General features: G+C 64.2%; 1 protein-coding gene across 10 annotated transcripts; it reads left to right on the forward strand.

Moving 5' to 3' along the window:
* Positions 1–3724: 3724 nt before the first annotated feature.
* TNNT3 (troponin T3, fast skeletal type) lies at positions 3725–16576 on the forward strand. Of its 10 annotated transcripts, none has more exons than XM_055580525.1 (17): positions 3725–3756; positions 3868–3881; positions 4292–4309; positions 5470–5487; positions 5625–5666; positions 6641–6661; positions 6862–6876; positions 8560–8592; positions 9198–9216; positions 11733–11778; positions 12380–12496; positions 12614–12691; positions 12945–13058; positions 13132–13241; positions 13328–13418; positions 14295–14335; positions 16376–16576. In XM_055580525.1, the coding sequence occupies exons 1-17, from the start codon at positions 3740–3742 to the stop codon at positions 16428–16430; spliced, it is 849 nt and encodes a 282-aa protein (XP_055436500.1). In that variant the 5' UTR covers positions 3725–3739; the 3' UTR covers positions 16431–16576. The 10 variants fall into 10 exon arrangements, with proteins under 10 accessions (XP_055436500.1, XP_055436501.1, XP_055436503.1 ...); XM_055580526.1 differs by lacking the exon at positions 14295–14335 and adding an exon at positions 14942–14982; XM_055580528.1 differs by lacking the exon at positions 8560–8592.
* The last annotated feature ends 694 nt before the right edge of the window (positions 16577–17270 follow it).

Below are 17270 nucleotides of genomic sequence, written 5' to 3' on the forward strand. Positions count from 1 at the left end.
CCACTGATGCTGTGTCCCCCCCAGCACGTCACCCAGGGAACCTGGTTTGGCCACTAAATGGGCTCCAACCCACTGGGGGCCTGGCCGAGGACTCACAGGCCCTCCATTTCACGAGGGTGCAGAGACCTCAGGCCGGCCCCTCCGACGAGGAGGCTGGGTGGGCCCGGGGCCTGGCTGGACAGACGGCAGACCCCCTTCCTGAGAGGACCCCCTCTCTGGGCAACTCCTTGGAGGGAGGGGCAGCTGCCTGGGAAGTCAGGGCCCCAGCCCTTGGGGACTCCAATCCGGCCAGGCCCAAGGAGAGTCCTTGGCTGCCTCCTCAGAGCCACCCAACACCTTCTTCACCCTCCTCAGCCCAACAAGAATGTGCCCGCTGTCGGGTGAGTAAAAATAGAAGCTGACACTTGGCGGGGGAGGAGGGCGCCCCCGACTCTTCGGACGCAGCCCCCTCCTTGGGCCTCCTCTGCTATTCCTATACTTGGTCAGGGGCCTCGGGGCACGGCCCCTGCCCGCCCGCACGCGCCCGGCCACCGAGCCCGGCCAATGGGCTGCCAGCAAGATCGAATGTCACTATAATTCGAGGGCGCGCAGCCGGCAGGCAGTGCCCGAGCCGGTCCTGTCCACAGGGAGCTCCTGCCCGTCTCTCCAGACCCAGCCGCAGGTCAGTAGAACCACGGGCAGCCCCGGGCCTGGGCCGGCCTGCTGTGTGCTGGCGGCCTGGGGTCCCCTGACACGGACACCACGCCTTCCAGCCTCTCCACTCGAAGCACAGCATCTCAGAGACACCAGGAAGCCACCGCGGGGTCTCAAGGGTCTGGGATGTGGGCACTGTGGGGTCACATTCACTGAACAGTGGACGTAGAAGAAGCTGTTTTATATCCAAGCACGGGATCTGGGGAGGGCCAAGAGGGAGGAAGAAGGGGGACCCCTGGAAGGCCCAGGGGGGCAGTCCCCAGGCAGACAGCTAGAGAGAGCTGAGGATGTGGGTTGAAGAGGCAAGAAAGGGGCTTTGTCCAGGGCTTCAAGGCCACCCGCTGCGGTGGGACCACTGCTGCCCACTTGGCCTTGGCCAGCGTTTCTTCGGAGGCTCAGGCTCTTGGCCCAGCGGCCGCTGCCCCCAACGCGGCCATCTGTAAAGACAAAGACGAGGGTGGGGCTTGTGTGATGCCCTGCAGAGCAGGTTTGTGCAAGTGGGCGGCCGGGACCCCTGCAGCCCGGGAGTTAGTGTCCAGTGGTCAAGGCCAGGAGTGGACAGGACGGGGGCCGGGGCAGAGGGAGGAGCGGGCAGCCGGCATCTGTTCCGCCTGCCCGCCTCGGCCTGGACAGAGAAGCACGTGCTCCCAGGAGCCCCGGCCCGAGCTCCCCAGCCCCGGCGCCCCCACCGCCTTTCCTGTGCCCCCTGGGGCTGGGGCCCAGCCATCCTCCTGACGTCATGGGATGGGGCGCCCTCGCTAGGCAGCAACCTTTCTGGTGCCCTCGACCATTCTGGGAGGAGACGGCTGGGGAGCCATGGCCACACGGGATGGCGGGGGCCCGGGGGTCATGGAAGAGGGTCAGGGTCCCACGGCGAGCGAGCGGCAGGGCCTCCTGGCTCCCCGCCCACCCCCACCACCCCCCTTGTCACTTGGGAAGGAAGGAAGGAGGAGGGGTCCCCGAGGAGCAGTGACCTCAGAGGCTGTTTGCACAATGGCCCCTCTGAGGGCAGGACATGAAATGGACAGCTGGTTTCCTTCTCAGCTGTCGAAATGCCACCCTGCCCCCAAGCACACCCCACCCCGGGCCCCTCCCCAACGGCGGGGGGATGGGGGGTACGGAGGAGCCACGGTGTCACCCCAGGGCTTCACTGGGCCGAGGAGCAGGGGCCCTGAGGGCCCTCAGTTTCCCTGTTTGGAGGGTGGGCACCCTGCCCGGGGTGCAGGACGGAGTCCTCTGGCCCAGAAGACAAGAGGGCGCAGGGCCTGCAGGGGAGCTGACTGAGGGGTGGGCGGGCCAAGACCTGAGCCGGTGGATGTTCGCAGCCCCCCTCCCAACATCTTGGGTTTCTGGGCAGAGGTGTCTTGGCTAATCTGGGTGCCTATTTCTGGACGTCTCAGCTGCCACTGACTCCTTAAAAATAACCCACCCTGGACGCCAGCCACGACCACCCCTCTCAAGGCGGTGACAGGTGTCAGGCGCTGCCAGGGGGAGAGGTGGGCACAGCCAGGGCGTGACGGCAGCCTGGGTGGGGCGGGGGCCCAGCACGCAGGGACAGGGCTCATGGGGGGCCGTGGGAGCAGTGTGCTGGAGGAAGCGGGAGGCTGTGACTTGAGGGGGCAGCAGAGCCCCAGGAAGGGAGAGCAGGCTGGGAAAGCGCAGCTTGGCTTCCTGGAGGGGGTTAGCAGAGACCCATCCGCTGGTTAATTTTGCATGGAGCTTAAATTGCTTTGGGAAAATTAACATTCTTGACAGAGGCTTCGGAAAACTGTTCCCACCTTAGCAATGCGATGTAAATGCATTTTTCGATGATGAACTGGTGTTTTTCTTATACAAAGCTCCCGGGGGGGACCAGAACTATTGTCTTCAAGTGGGCTGTAGCGTGTTGTCATGAACTCTGTTTTTCAAAACCCTGGGCCAACATTCTGATGCAGCTGCCCCGAGTGTTCCCAGGCCCTGGCTGCCTCAGGCCTGCACGGGGGCCAGCTCACGGAGAGATGGTCCCCGAGCGTGCTGGCCCAGAGCCGGCCGCACCTGGACGCACACAGCCAGGCCCGGGCAAGAGCTTCTTTGCAGACGTTGACAAATTCAAGAGCATCTTTGGGGCCTGGGAAAGCAGGCTGAGAAGGAACGGGGCCGTTCGCTCAGTTCTCAGAAGGCATGTGGGCCTGACAGGGGCGCCAGGCTGGGGAGGGGTGGCCGCGTGGACATTCAGAAACAAACCAGACCCATCCCGGTGAGCTCAGGGCTCAGCCTGCTGGGGCAACAGGAGATGGGAGGGAATGGATGCCTGGTACTATCTCGTGATTTTGAAAAGGGCTCTGCAGAGGGCCGTGAGGGAACCCAAGGAATCCCGGGGTGCCCCCATCAGAGGACGCAGCATCCTCATGGGAAACCATGAGTGGGAGAAGGGAGCATGGCTCATTCCCGAGGACTGGGCCTTGTGGGGACGGCAGGCAGGAAGGCCAGGGAAGGTCTACGTGGCCCATTTTGAGGAGCCAAGCTCTGTAATTCAGAGGCTGCCTGGGAGCCCCCTCTTCTCCCGCCCCACCATCTAGACCGAAGAGCAGAGACCGCCAAGAGGGAGGTTTTGAGCAACCTCAGCAGGGCCTCGCTGGGGCCCGGAGCTGCCAGGAAGGGCCCCCCGCCCCAGCCTGCTCAGCCGCGTGCTTTCTGGATGATCCTCCTTGGGGAACGCTGCAGAGAGCATGTCGGCCCAGCCACCACCTCCCAGCTCCCGCCCAGCTCCAGGATTCCAGGCAGCAGGCCGGAGCCAGGCCCGGAAGGGGGGCAGAGGGGGATCGGATCTGGGGCGAAGAGGGCTGGGGGCCTGGGGCCTCAGAGGAAGCAAGGCAGCCTGCCGAGGAGGCCCCGCGCGGGTGCAGCCCGCCCAGGCCAGGGAGCTGGCCCTCGACCCCTGTGCAAGGATGGCCCCCCACAGTTGGCTTGCTGAGCCCACCCCCCACATTCCTGCACCTCAAGACCCAGGCAACTCCTCACTCACACCCTGTCTCCCCCCACCCCCTGCAGAAAGCACCCAGCCGCCATGTCGGACGAGGAAGTGTGAGTATCCCGCCAGCTTCAAGACCCCCGGGCCTCGTGTGCTCAGAGGCCAGAGGAGACCCCCCCTCCCTGCAAAGAACTGACCCCTCACCACTCCCCTTCTCCCCACAGCGAGCACGTGGAGGGTAAGTGTGGACGCCAGACTCTCTCTGCATCGGCTCTAAACAGAAAGCCGAGGTGGGATGGGGCTCTCCACCTGCAGCCAGCGCCTGGCCCGGGGAGCCCCCTGGAAGCCACGGGCATGTGGACGCCCCTCTGCAAGCAGGCCCCCACCCCTGCCCCTGCACCTCTTCTCAAAGGACAAATCCCCAGCCCAGCCCATGGACACCCTGCCCCGTGACACCCCGCTTGCAGAGGGGAGACCGCGCTCCGACTGCAGGACCAGGCCTTCGAGGCTCAGAGCCCTGCGCACGAGCCTCTGCATCTTCGCGGTCCTCCCCTGACAGGGGGCGAAGGGCAGGCTGGCCCCCGCCTCTGTCCAGGCAGGCCCCCTGCCCTCTAACTGCTTCCTCTCCTTTGTTCTACCCCCTTGCAGAAGAGTACGAGGAGGAAGGTAACAGAGGTGCCCCCCAGGCGCCCTCACGCCCCAGGGCCCCGCCCAGCTCACCCATTAACCGTCCACCTCCGTGGTCATTAATCCCCACCTCCTGAACCCCTAACAGCCGCCTCTTCCCTCCATCGAGAGGCGGTCATTAATTGTTCATTAATACTCCTGTATTATTATGTATCACTTATACATAATAATCTCACGGTAGCCCTGGTGTGTGAGGTTAGCTGGAATTTGGTCATGAAGCACTAATAACAAGCCTGGTATGCCGCCCACCTGCCTCTGGCTCTGCCCCTCTGTGTCTCTCTGTCTCTCTCTCTCTGCTTCTCTGTCTCTCACACTGTCTCTCTATCTCTGTCGCTGTGTCTCTGTCTCTCCGTCCCTGTCTCTCCCAGCTCTCCCCCTCTCCCTCCCTCTGGGAATGGGGACCCCAGGTGGGTCAGGAGGCCCCTCCCGGTGGGTCGAGCCCCTGCAGGCGGGGAGCTCAGCCCCGGGAAGGGTGTGCGGGGTGGTCCACAGGCCCGATGGGCACCCCTGGGCCTTGTTCTGCCGCGGCCAGGCTCTCTCGAGCTCCGTTGGGCCGGCTCTCCTGTGGGGTGTTCTGGGCGCTGGGTTTTGAAAATATTTTGAAGACACTTGGCTACCCTAACAACATGAGCAAAGCGCTTCTTTTTTCTGCTGTAAAGGTGGAGAGACTTCTTTCTGAGAGGGAACCACAGTCCCAGGTGGCGCCCTCCCAGGGGAAGTCGATGGGTCGCATGGGCAGGTCCCCCGAGTGGGCTTCTCCAATGCCTGCCTCTGCCGCCCGCCGCTGGGCCCCCTGAGGATGCCAGCCCACACCCGTCTGGGTTTTCCCCTAACACCTGTCCCCACCTCCGGGATCTTCAGGGTCCGGTTACTTAGCGAAACCCCCCGGAGCACAGACACCTCAGTCCAGCACCCGCTCCCCAAGGAGAGGGGAGGGCGGGACCCCCAGGACCCGGAGCAGGCTGCGCTGCAGAGGCCCTGCGGGCCTGCGATGTCTGCCAGCCTCCCTGGTGCCTGGAGCGCCCGCTGCCCGCGACCCCCCACCCTGGGGCACCTCCCTTCCCGGCTGCCCCGCGCTTGGCCCCTAATGACTGTCTCATTCCCTCTCTCCCTCCTGCTCCCTGTGGTTCCCACTGCAGAAGAGGCCCAGGAGGAAGGTAAGTGGGGTCCAATACCCCGGCCCCAGCCACCCTCCAACCCTCTGTCCCGCGACCCTGCGTGCCCCACCCTCTAAGGGCGTGCAGTGCGCTCCCGGCCTAACCTCTCCTCTCTCCTTCCGCCCCTGCACACCCAGCGCCCCCCCCGCCTGCAGAAGTCCCTGAGGTCCACGAGGAAGGTACGCGGACGCAGGACTTCTAGGCCCCATGTGGGGCCCGGGGCTGGCTGTGGCACAGTGGGCCGGGGAGGGGGCGGTGAGGTGCCAGCCAGCCAAGGGGCCCCACATGTGGCCCCACGTAACCCACTAACCACGGCCAATGCTTGACCAGAGCGGGCCGGCCCCCCGAGGGCCAGCACTGCCCCCCGACATGGGCCCAGGCGCCCCCAGCCCAGGGAGGGTGGGTCAGTGGGGAGACCGCTGGGCCGAATGAGACCTAGCTGTCCCAGGGGCATCCCTGAGGCCCGCCTCCTGCCCCAAACTGGGCACCTGAGAGTTCTCGGCACTTGACCCCTCCACGGGGGTCTCGGGGCAGCCCAGGGCGATGGTGGAAAAGCCCCTGCAGTCTGTGCCCCCAGCCAGGCAGCAGTGCCCCGCACGGGCCCCCTCTAGCCTGCCCCAGGGAGCTCCCTCCTGGGTCAGGGGCGGGACTGGGGAGTGGGAGGGTCGGGAACCCTGGGGTTGGCGTAGCAGTCAGGGCAGCTGAGAGCTGGTACCCAACACTCAGGCTCCTCCGTGGGCACAGAGAGAAAAGGCAGTGGGTGCCCCGGCCTTGGGCCGGTAGGAAGCTTCCCTTCCAGGCCCTGGGGGGCCACCCTCCAGGCCACAGCCCTGCCCCCATGGAAGTCCTCGGGGGCCTGAAGGAGGTGGGAAGTGGCGCAGGGCGGGGTGGCCAAGCGAGGCAGGACCCCAGTGGCCCCTCAAGCAAGAGGCATGCCCTGAGAGAAGCAAAGCCCAGGATGCAGGCAGGGACAGGACGGGGGGCGCTGCCCCGGCCAACATTGACCTTGTCTCGCTCACTCCCCGCACGCTCCCCACCCCCGGGCCTCGGCCACTGACCCTCCCGTGGCGACCGGCTGTTTCCATTAACCCGGGATCCTTTCTCCTTTGACCTCTGACCCACGCGTTGCCTCTTGTTCCATGGCCCTCCTTAGTCCATGAAGTTCATGAACCAGGTATGTGCCATGACTTCAGTCCCGTGTGGGCGCGTGTGCACACGGGGCGTGTGTGGGTGTGAGCCTCAGCCTGGCCCACAAGGAACAAGAGGGGCCACGTAACCCACTCACCTGCTTGCCCGCCGCCCGCCCCCAGCCTCTGCCTGAGGTTCACAGTGGTTCTCTCTCCCCCCCCCACCCCCCCGGTGCTGTTTCTACAGAGGAAGTCCAAGAAGGTACGCTCGCTCCCCACCCCCTGCTGAGGCCTGAGCACCCCTGTGCCTGCCTGGCCCTCCCCGCTGCCATCTGGAGGGCTGGGGCCTGGTGGGACGCTTAGGCCAGGGGTGGGGAGGGTGGCTGTGGGTCAGACGGCTGACAGGCAGCGAGCATTCAGGGCTGAGGGGGTGAGGCTCCGTCCGGGGTCGCCACAGGAAGGTGGGGTGGCCAGGCCCGAAGGGCTTGACAGAGGGGTGCTGGGAGGATGGTACTGGGGTCCACTGGGACCCCCTGGACCCACCAGGCTAGGTGGAGAAGGGCAGAGGGGGAGAGGCAGGGCCCCAGACAGCAAGGAAGGCAGAGCAGAGAAGTCGTGGCGGGGAGGGAAGGGTGGGAAGGCAAGTGGGGTGAAGCAGAAAGTCAGGCTGAGGCTGAGGCGGGGGCCCACGGGCCTGGAAGCGCTGGGGCCCCCTGGGTGGAGCCATTGGGACCCAAGTCAGAGCCCCCCGCCTTCACATGGCCCTCACGGGGCCGCAGAGGGCCTCCTCACGGGGCCTGCACCCAGAGCACAGGCTCCGAACTGTCTCCCCTCCAGGGGCCTTGGGGGGACCCCCTGCAAGACAAGGGGCTGGCGGGGCCCGAGGGCCGGGAGGCCACTGGGCCACCCTGGAACCAGGCCTGGAGCTGACAGACCGACAGACAGGCAGGCTGGGGATGCCAGCTCGCGCCCCGCTTGCCCGCTGGCCGGGAGCTTTGCCGCCCCCGCTCCTCGCCCCCCTCCCAGCCCCCCACCAGGTGCAGGGGGGTGGGGGGCAGTGACGCCAGGCCCACCTGGAAGCCGAGCAGCCCCAGCAGGCACAGGAGGCTGTGCGAGTGCAGACCGGTTGCTAAGCGACCTAGGGATCCGCGCGCTTAGGAAGGGGATGCCAGGGAGACCCTGACCACAGCCCACCCGCCCCGGCCAGGCCTCCAAGACGGGGCACCAGCAGCTCAATGTGGACCGCCCTGTCCTCGCCACCAAAGGCCCAGGAGCAGGGGCAGGAGCCTGGCCCTCAGGGCCGAGCTGATCCGAGCGCCCCTCGGAGCTGAGCCTCAGCACTCTCGTCCCCTCGGCTTGGGACCTCAACTGGCCAGGCTTCCGCAGGTCTGAGGCCCCAGGAGACGTTATCAGCCTCCTTGCTCAAAAATCCCTGGGTTTCAACCCAATGAAATCCAGGAGTCAGGCCCCCAGAGCCACCCTCGCCTAGCCATTGTCGTTCAGTCACTCGGGCGTGCCAGACTCTGCTCACACTCACGTCTGCGGAGCTGGTGATGCCATCCAACCATCTCATCCTCCGTCACCCCTTTTCTTGCCTCAATCTTGACCAGCATCAGGGTCTAGCTGTGTCATAGCTTTTCTTCCAAGGAGGCCACCCCCAGTGGAAAGGCTTAAGGAAGCCCGCAGCCAGCACCCACGGGCCCTCGGCGGCCCCTCCAGCTACCGCTGGCCTTCTGGGGCTGGGGGTCTCCCAGGCATGCTGGCCCCGCAGTTAGCTCTCGCAGACCCTCCCAGACAGAAGCCCTGCAGCCCTCAGCGGGGTCACCGACGGGACCCAGGCCAGCGCCCACCCGGGAGAAGCGGGTCCAGGCGTGCCCGGCTGGCCCGCCCCCAGCCCGTGCCCGCGCCCCGCCGCTTTCTCTTGCATGTGCGCTTCCGCCCGAAGACACAGAGCAGGAGGACTGGGAGGACCAGGCAGGTAAGGCCAGGCCCCTGGCCGCACGCGGTGCCCACGTGGAGTCTGGACAGACCCTGGCAGAGAGGCCCGCCCACCTGCCCAGGGTCTGTCTCGAGGGCTCTCCGTGCCTCTGCTCGGCCGCCTGCCCACCCGCCCATCCTGCTCGTCTGACGCTGGGGCCTCTGAGGGCCAGGCCTTGCTGCTTCGAGCTGCATCTGCCGCGGGGCTTAGCTCTGTCCCGTCCTGAGCTTCCGCCCCACACTGACACTGGGGGGTCAGCAGGGGCCCAGCGGGCACGTCAGGAGGTGGGCAGGAAGGCGCTTCCTCCACCTGGCCCCCAACCTCAGTCTTGTCTCTGCCCCGAGGGTGTGGCACCCCGGGACCCTGTCTCTCCTCTCCATTTGCCCTGCCCTGGGCCCTGCACCCACTCTCCTCCTCAGAGCCCCCAGGGGCTCCCGCATATGGGCCCTGGGGGGGGGGCAATTCCCCGGCCCCTGGCGGGCAGGGAGGGCAGGTCCACTGTAGGGGCCCCCGGTCAGGCACGCGGGACCTGTGGGCTGAGCGAGCTGCCTTCTCACCTGGTCTCTCCGTCTCCTCTCTCCCCCCAACACCGCCCTGCTGACCAGAGGAGAAGCCGAGACCCAGGTGAGTGCGGGGCTGGGCCGGGCGAGGGGGGCCTGTAAGGCCTGGCACTCAGACGGGACCTGGTCCCGCAAGAGAGGCCGTGAAGCTCGTTAGGCCCTGGGGACCCAAACCCTCGAGGGGCCGCAGCCACTCGTTTGCTCCTGAATTCGGGGTCCTGGATTCTGGGTGAGGCTCGCCCAGGGAACGGGGTCACAGGGCAGCTGGTGCAGTCCCCCCGGGCAGGCTTCAGCCCGGGGACGGGTAGGGATGGACTCTGGAGGTCCAGTCCATGCCCCGGACCGTGCAGACTAGACAACGATGGCCTCCTGCAGGAGGAGGCCCTGGGCAAAGGAAGAAAGGGGCAGGACGCTGGGAGTTGGGCACAGAGAGGGAGGCCCCGTGGAGCCCCCGTGGCCCTTTCCGGTGCCCACCCTCCTGGCCACACTGCCCCCCGCATCTCCCGGGGCCCTCAATGTGAGCAGTGGGGTGCTGGCAGGGAGGCTCTCGGCCTTGAAACCCGCCTGGGAACAAAGTCTTGACCGGAGCCCCAGTCCTCCCCTTCGTGGGGACCTTGAGCCCCCGGGGGAAGCTTCGACCTCGTTCAAAGAGGCTTTCTCTCGCTCATTTGGCTCGCGTGCTAGTGGTTCAGAGGTTTCTTGTTTTAATCTGGCGTTCCTGATTTTCTGTTTCTGATAAGTCCGTGCGAGCCCACGGCCCTCTGTGCGTGATTCATCCCCGTCCTCGGGGGACACGCGCCTCCCTTGCTCTGCAGGGGAAGGCGTGTCGGTGCTTCTGAGCGCAGGCCAAGTGCTCGCTCCCACTTAGGGGAGCCCTGCGGACTCTGCACAGAGGACTGGAAATATGTGCATGTGTAGCCAGCCCATTTCCATCCGTTACACTTTATTTTTCAGCAATTTTAAAGAAAGCTGCCGGGTCACAAGATATTTTCTAGTTTTAAAAAAATGTTTGTGTTTTCATTATGAAAATAAAACACCTCATTAAGGAAAATTTGGAAAATACGTAAAAGTCCAATGAAAAAAAAAAATCATCTATAACTCTCCCACCCCGCCAGCCAGACTGCGGAAAAGAGGAGAAAGAAATAAAAAGGCTTATTTCTTCCTACTCTTTTTCCATGCATAGGACTCGGAAAAAAGGATTGAAACTCTGAGCTGTTTTTCAAACATCGTCTTGTCTATACAGACTTGAATTCTGCTTTTCTAAAATGCAGCGCTGTTCCTAAGTATTTTTCCATGTTTTTACATAGTCTTCTTAAATATTTTGAATGGCCACATAATATTCCATCAATTGGACAAACCATAATTTTCCTAACCATTCCTCTATTGCAGGATATTAAGGCTTTCCCCAATATTTTACTATCATAAATAACGCTGGGTGGAAAGCATTTTCTGTCTTTCGGGTTATTTCCCTAGGCCGCTTTCCCAGAATGGAATTACTGGGTCAAAGAGTAGGAACGTTCTTAAGGCTTTTGATGTCCTCTGCCAAAAGGCTTCCACGAGGGCGGCCAGCGCGGTCTCCACACCGCATGCCCGGGCCCGCGACGTGCCTGCACACGGAGCCTCTGACGGGTGGATGAGAAACGGCCTCTCTGGCTTGTTTTCGTTCACATTCCTTTGATGGCTCGGGAGCCTCTCCCACGTGTGTTGACTGGTGGTCTTTCTTCTCGGGGAGCTGCTAGCGTTCACCCTCTGCCCATTTATCTAACGGCGGGGGCGTCTCGATGTTTTCTTAATCATCGGTTTGCATAAGGATATAAGTCTTCTCTGTATTTGCTGAAAATATTTTTCTAGTCTGGTTTTCCCCCCCCTTCCACGCTGTGCCTTTTTCCATAAGGTTTTCATTTGTATGGACTCCTCTGGCCATCTTTGCCTGAGTGGGACCTTCTGAGCTCAGAAAATCGCTTCCCTCGCCAGCATGCCGATCCACGTTCAGTCCCACTCTCTTCTTTTTTGAAGAAGCTCTTGTTTCTGTTGTTGATTTAACTCTTTGCTCAGTCCGAGATGTATGGGGGGAGAGGGAGGGCCATGGCTGTCCCGGCCGTAGGGATTCGAGAGGGATCTCGTTTCTTCTCTGCACGGTGTGCGTTCTTCCCAGCACCCCCTCCTCTGGGTCCCCAGAAAGAGAGGTCAAAGAGTGACCAGAGAAACGCAAAGGGTCAGCCGAGATGGCTGTTCCTGACCGCAGAGGCCAAAGACCCGGGAACGGTCTATGGTGACCGCCTTGCCTTCTTTTGTTTGAGAAAGAGAGCAAGGGTGAGCAGGGCTGAAACAGCCCTTGAGAGGCCCAGGAGTGGGCAAGACAGAAGGACGCCAAGAGGCTATAAACTTCTAGAAGGGTCAAGCCACTCTGGGGACTGTGGGCTATATATTTGATAAGAACAAGGTCAGGCCATATGCCCTCAACTGGGTGCCAGGGTAAAGGGCAGGAGGGCCAGCCTGGGGCCAGGCCAGGTTGGGTCTGGTCAACCGTCATGGTGGGGACCCGCTCCCTGTACTCATGGGCCCCTCTCTCTTCTTCAGACTCACTGCTCCTAAGATCCCGGAAGGGGAGAAAGTCGACTTCGATGTAAGTTTATGGGACCCAGGCTTACAGTCTCCCCAGACCCCCAGCCTTCGGCTCCAGGCTAAGCCTGAGAAGGTCACATCCTCTAGAGCAGCCAGAACTGGGGCTTCCTGGTTCCACGCAATCCTGCTGTGATTCATTCCCGGATCAGAGGGAACTCGTCCGGGAATAACACCTTTCTTCCTTCCTCCCCACTCATCCATCTGCCCATCTCCCCATCTCTCCCCATCCCTCCAATCGCCCACCCAACTATCCATCATCCATCTGTGCCTCCTCCCATCTGTCCATCCACTCATCCATCCACTCCCATCTACTCGCTCATCAACCCCACTCACTGTTACACCCATTCACCCACCCATCCATCTGTGTATCCAACAGACTGCCTCATTCCCCAGTTTCGTCTCTGTGCAACCCACCCAGGCATCTCTGGGCTTAACAATGAGGCCAAGTCAGAGGCAGTCCATCCCAGGGGTGCTCACTGACCTCAGGGCTCTGCATGGCCTGGACTCAGCCACAAGGAGGGTACCGCTCTGACCCCGTGGCTGAGGGAGCGGGCAGCCCAAAGTTCGAGAGGAGGGCAGGTGTGATGGGCCTGTCCCCACAGGACATCCAGAAGAAGCGCCAGAACAAAGACCTCATGGAGCTCCAGGCTCTCATCGACAGCCACTTCGAGGCTCGGAAGAAGGAGGAGGAGGAGCTGGTTGCCCTCAAGGAGAGAATCGTGAGTCCAGTCCTGCGGAGTCCAGTCCTGTGCTCTGGGCGGAGGCCAGGCTGGTGGATGTGGCCGGGGGTCCAGGGGAGGGCCAGGCCAGGCTGACCCGCTCCCCTCTGGCCGCAGGAGAAACGCCGAGCAGAGAGAGCTGAGCAGCAGAGGATCCGGGCGGAGAAGGAGCGGGAACGCCAGAACAGACTGGCGGTGAGGCGGCCCCCCGCCCGGCCCCCACCCCAGCCCCCTGCTGGCCCCCAGGCTCCTGGGCCTCCCCATTTCTGACATTCCCCTTGACACTGGCCTAGGAACCCAGGCCATCAGCCAAGTTCCCCCCGCCCCGCAGAACCCCTGTGAGAGGGCAGACCCGACAGGGACTGGGACCTTCCAGAAGGTTCCCAGCCCAAGCAGGTCCTCAACAGCTGCGCTGAGGTGTTGGTTGGGGGCGGGGGTGTCCCCGCAGGAGGAGAAGGCACGGCGGGAGGAGGAAGACGCCAAGAGGAGGGCCGAGGACGACCTGAAGAAGAAGAAGGCCCTGTCCTCCATGGGCGCGAACTACAGCAGCTACCTGGCCAAGGTGAGCGCGGGCGTGGGGCCACGCTGCCCGCCGCAGCCCGGCCGCCCGACACGCCCCTCCCGTGTGCCCGCAGGCAGACCAGAAGAGAGGCAAGAAGCAGACGGCCCGGGAGATGAAGAAGAAGGTCCTGGCCGAGCGCAGGAAGCCCCTCAACATCGACCACCTCAGCGAGGACAAGCTCAGGTGAGGATCCACCGGGGCAGGGGGCGGCGCCCAGACCCTCCTGCCGGGGCTGACCCGCCAGCCCCTCACCCCCGGCTGCCCCCCAGGGACAAGGCCAAGGAGCTCTGGGACACCCTGTACCAGCTGGAGATCGACAAGTTTGAGTACGGGGAGAAGCTGAAGCGCCAGAAATACGATGTGAGTGTTGTGTCCTTGGCCTCACCCGCTGGCGGGCACCCCCCGTGCCCGGACCCCGACCGAGGCCCCTGCCCTGCGGGGGGCCCTGCCCAGGCTGGCCTCACGTCAGCACGGTGCTCAGGGCCAGCGGGGGGTGCGGTGGGGCAGAGTGCCCTCGTTTCGGGGCAGGGGTCTAGAGACCCGGTGTCCTGAGCCCACCAGGGGGGCACTGGCGTGGGGGTTCTGCCCCACCCAGCCTCCTCTGCAAACCCAAGTTCCAGCCAGGCCAGCCCTGGGGACTCAGAGCTGGGGAGCGGGCCTGGCTGGTGCCTCCTCCACCCTGGGCTCACAGCTCAGGTCGGCAGCCCCAGGTAGACACCCGCCTTGGAGTCAGCACGGGCCTGGGATGGGGCTGATGATAGACCCGCAACAGACCCTTCCCTCCAGCCTCCGGTGTCCCCTGGGGAGAACCGTCTACTCTCAGGGCCCCTCTCCCACTGGCCCCTGAGACAGAGGGTGTGGGTGACCAGTGTTGACAGCTGGAGGAGTCCTGTCTCCTTCTCAGGAGCCCGGGGTCCTTGGGTGGGTTGCCTGGTCCTCCTGCACTTCAATTTCCCCACCTCCCTCTGGGGAAAGACCCTCCCCCAGGGGACCAGGTGAGGGGGCACCACTCTCTGTGCCAGTGCTCCCAGCTGGCTCTGGAAATGGGCTTCAGAGGGTCCAGACTGGCCGCACTTGTGCTAAGCCAGAAGAGCAGGCCCTGACACACGCGTGCACAGTGGTTCCCCGGGAGCTTGGAGAGCCTCGAGGGCCTCGGACCAGGCTGGCCCCGAGCACACAGGGTACCAAAGCCTCGGCCACCCACCCCGCCCCCCCTAACCATCTCGGTCTTTCTAGATTATGAACGTCCGGGCCAGAGTGGAGATGCTGGCCAAGTTGTAAGTTGCCGGGGTCCCCCCCGGACCAGGCTCTAGTGTTCATGCACGGCGGGCCTTGCGCTTGGCGGAAACCTGGGTCGTTGCGGGTGTCGGCGGCAGCGGGCACGGGAGACCCTGGAGGACGTCCCTGGGTCCTCCCGCCCGCCTTCTCCCCCTTGCCTGCCACCTGGGGGCTTCCGAGGCTGACCCGCTGCCCTTCGTCGGCAGCAGAGGCTGGCCCTTGCCTCCCGAGCCTCCCCCAGGCGGTCAGCAGGAGGGAGCAGCTGGGCCAGGGAGTGAGATGGCCGCGGGGCTCTGAGCTCCGGGGGCCAGGCGGGGGCTGTACTTGCGAGCCCACCTCCGACCCGTGTCCCTGCCCCACATCCTGCAGAGGTGGGCAGGTAAGTGGCCAGCTCTGGCGCTGCGGTGTGTCATGGCCCAGGTGTCCAGCTCAGTCCACCAAGAGTAAGTCAGAGACACGAGTCTAAGCTCCTCCAGACCAAAGGAGCCAGGACACAGTAAGAGCACCAAGGCCTCCCAGGGCCGCCGAGGGGCCCGCAGGCAGGAGGCCACCATGCAGCCTGGCCCCGTGCAGACGTACAGGTAAGTCCCCTGTGTTGTTTGCAGATCACCAACCTCAGGAGCCGCATCGACCAGGCCCAGAAGCAGTGAGTAGCCCTGCCCGCCCCATGCTCTGCGCCAGGCACGCAGCCTCACGGGGTCGGCTGCCACTGCCCGCAGGGGCCCGGAGATGTTAGCCTGTGCTGGTGGCCGGCGGCCCTCAGCAGAGGAGTAACAGGACTAACCGGCCGGTCACTTGGGCCAGCATGTTGGGCCCGGTACCCCGGACCTGCAGCCTCCTGTCTCCCCCATCCCCAGAGCCCAGGAGGACGGGTGGGGAGAGGCAGCAGGAGGCCCCCAGGGTGGCCTTCAGGGTGACCTGCGCAGGGACTCCGCAGCCCCTGCACAGCCTGGCGTGAGACCCCTGGTCTGGGGTTGGTGAGACCCCTGGTCTGGGGTTGGTGAGCCTGCTGGGTCCACGGGACCCTTTGCAGCAGCTCCCAGGAAGGGCTGGAGAGCGTGGGCCCAGGTGCCGCCTGCTGGGGTTCAGTGCCCGAGACTGGAGGCTGAGCTGGGGCCACCCCAAGGGCTGCAGAGGGGGCTGGCAAAAGTGCACGCCCTCCGCCCCGGGCTCTGTGGCGTGAGGCCGGGTTTCTTACAGGTCACTTGGCTAGGTGTGTGTGTGAGCATGCATCTGTGTGTGGGTGTGCATGAGCGTGCAAGTGTGTGCATGTGTGTGGCCCGAAGGGCTCTCAGGCTGGCTTCCGCTGAGGGACCTGGGACGTGAGCAGGGTCCTCAGAGCCAGGCCTTCCGCTGAAACCTTGGGAGCCGCAGGGCCCATTCCAGCCTGAAGCTGCCCACGAAGAGCACCGATGACCGCCCCCCCGCGGCCTGGCTCCCCGCCAGCTCCTGGCTGCCTGCTGCACACAGGGCTCAGACAGATGGGGTGGGCTCCTGAGGACCCCCATTGCCCAAGGTCCTGTTCTCACTGGTGACCGAGGGGCTGAGATTCTAGAACAAGACGGAGGCCTCCCAGGTCCCAAGTCTGTCAGGCTGGACTGCTGGCCTGGAGTGAGGAACCGGAGCCGCCCACTGCCCCTGCCCATCCTGGCCGGGGGGTGGGGGGCCCGGCTCTTTTCAGGCCAGAGTGACTGGGAGAAAGGCAGCTACCAGCAGGGACAGCTGCCCGGGCAGGCTCGGGTCTGCCTGACATAAGGTCCTGTGCCCTGAGTCCCTCAGGTGGGGAAGGGAGGGAGGGGGGCCCAGCTCTTGCCAGCACCCCTAACCTCACTGATGCCCCCGGTACAAAGTCTCCCAGGCCCGGGTGGGCAGATACAGGTGAGTCACCGTGGCTGGACCAGGGCTGGGGATGCCGCTGGGCTGCTAGGGCTGGGCTGACCCGAGCTGCCAGGGTCTGGGGTCTGCTGGGGGCTGGGGAAGGGGTCGGCTAGGGTCCCAGACTCCCTCATGCTCAAGACCAACTTGCTTCCCATTTACAGCAGCAAGAAGGCCGGGACCACGGCCAAGGGCAAAGTCGGCGGGCGCTGGAAGTAGAGCGGCCAAGGAGGTTCCCAAAGGCAGAGACCCTCAGCCCGGGGGATTCACGCGGCGGCGTCCGGCCCCCAGGGGCCCCCCGAGTCTCTGTCCACACTGCGTCCATGCTCTGGGGCCTGTGAATAAAGCGAGCAGGCTCCCCTCCACTGTGTGTGCGCTGGCTCATCAGTGGGGCCTGCGGGTGGGCAGGGCGTCGTGGGGGCTGCTCTGCAGCTTGGGGACCCAAGGGATCCAGGTGCTGACCTAGGGGTTGGCCCAGGAGACCCCCAGCGGTGGTCTTCTATGCCCCAGAGAGTCCCAGGTGCCCACCGGCTCTGCCAGCAGCTTCCGCTTGTGTCAGCAGACCATTGCCCTGTCCCCACCCCGCGTGCGAGCCCACTCTGCTGGCCCCCAGCCCCCCAGGTCTGCTCTGAAGCCAGTGTGGGGCAACAGAGCTTGGCTTTTGCAGAGCATCCAGAAGGCAGGCCTGGGGCACAAACGTCCCCCAGAAACAGGGCAGAAGGGAGCCTGGAGCAGGGGATGTGCACACGGCCCCAGGGAGGGGGGGAGAGCACATCTCAGGGAGAAGTCGTGGCAACACAGACCGTTCTTTCTATATTATACGAGAACAGAGTGCTCCCTGTGTAATAAGTCTGAAAGGCCTGACCAAGTAGAATTACGGAAAATATAAATCACAAAAATTGGATCAAGACATAGAGCCTTGCTCAGCCAAGTATTCACGGAGGAAGCTGCCGAGCCCGGATGGCCCCCCGGGAGGGCTCTGTGGAGTGGAGGGAAGTGGGGAGCATCCCGGCTCAGGCTGCTGCGGGGCGCCAGGCCCCCGACAATGAGCTCGCCCAC

This window comes from Bubalus kerabau, chromosome 5, assembly GCF_029407905.1.
Source record: "Bubalus kerabau isolate K-KA32 ecotype Philippines breed swamp buffalo chromosome 5, PCC_UOA_SB_1v2, whole genome shotgun sequence".
Taxonomy (NCBI): Eukaryota; Metazoa; Chordata; class Mammalia; order Artiodactyla; family Bovidae; genus Bubalus; species Bubalus kerabau.

Coding starts and splice junctions, on each gene's coding strand:
- TNNT3 (XM_055580525.1), top strand. Junction 5,667..6,640: donor CCCTGAGGTCCACGAGGAAG/GTACGCGGACGC, acceptor GGCCCTCCTTAG/TCCATGAAGTTCATGAACCA. Junction 13,059..13,131: donor ACAGCAGCTACCTGGCCAAG/GTGAGCGCGGGC, acceptor GTGTGCCCGCAG/GCAGACCAGAAGAGAGGCAA.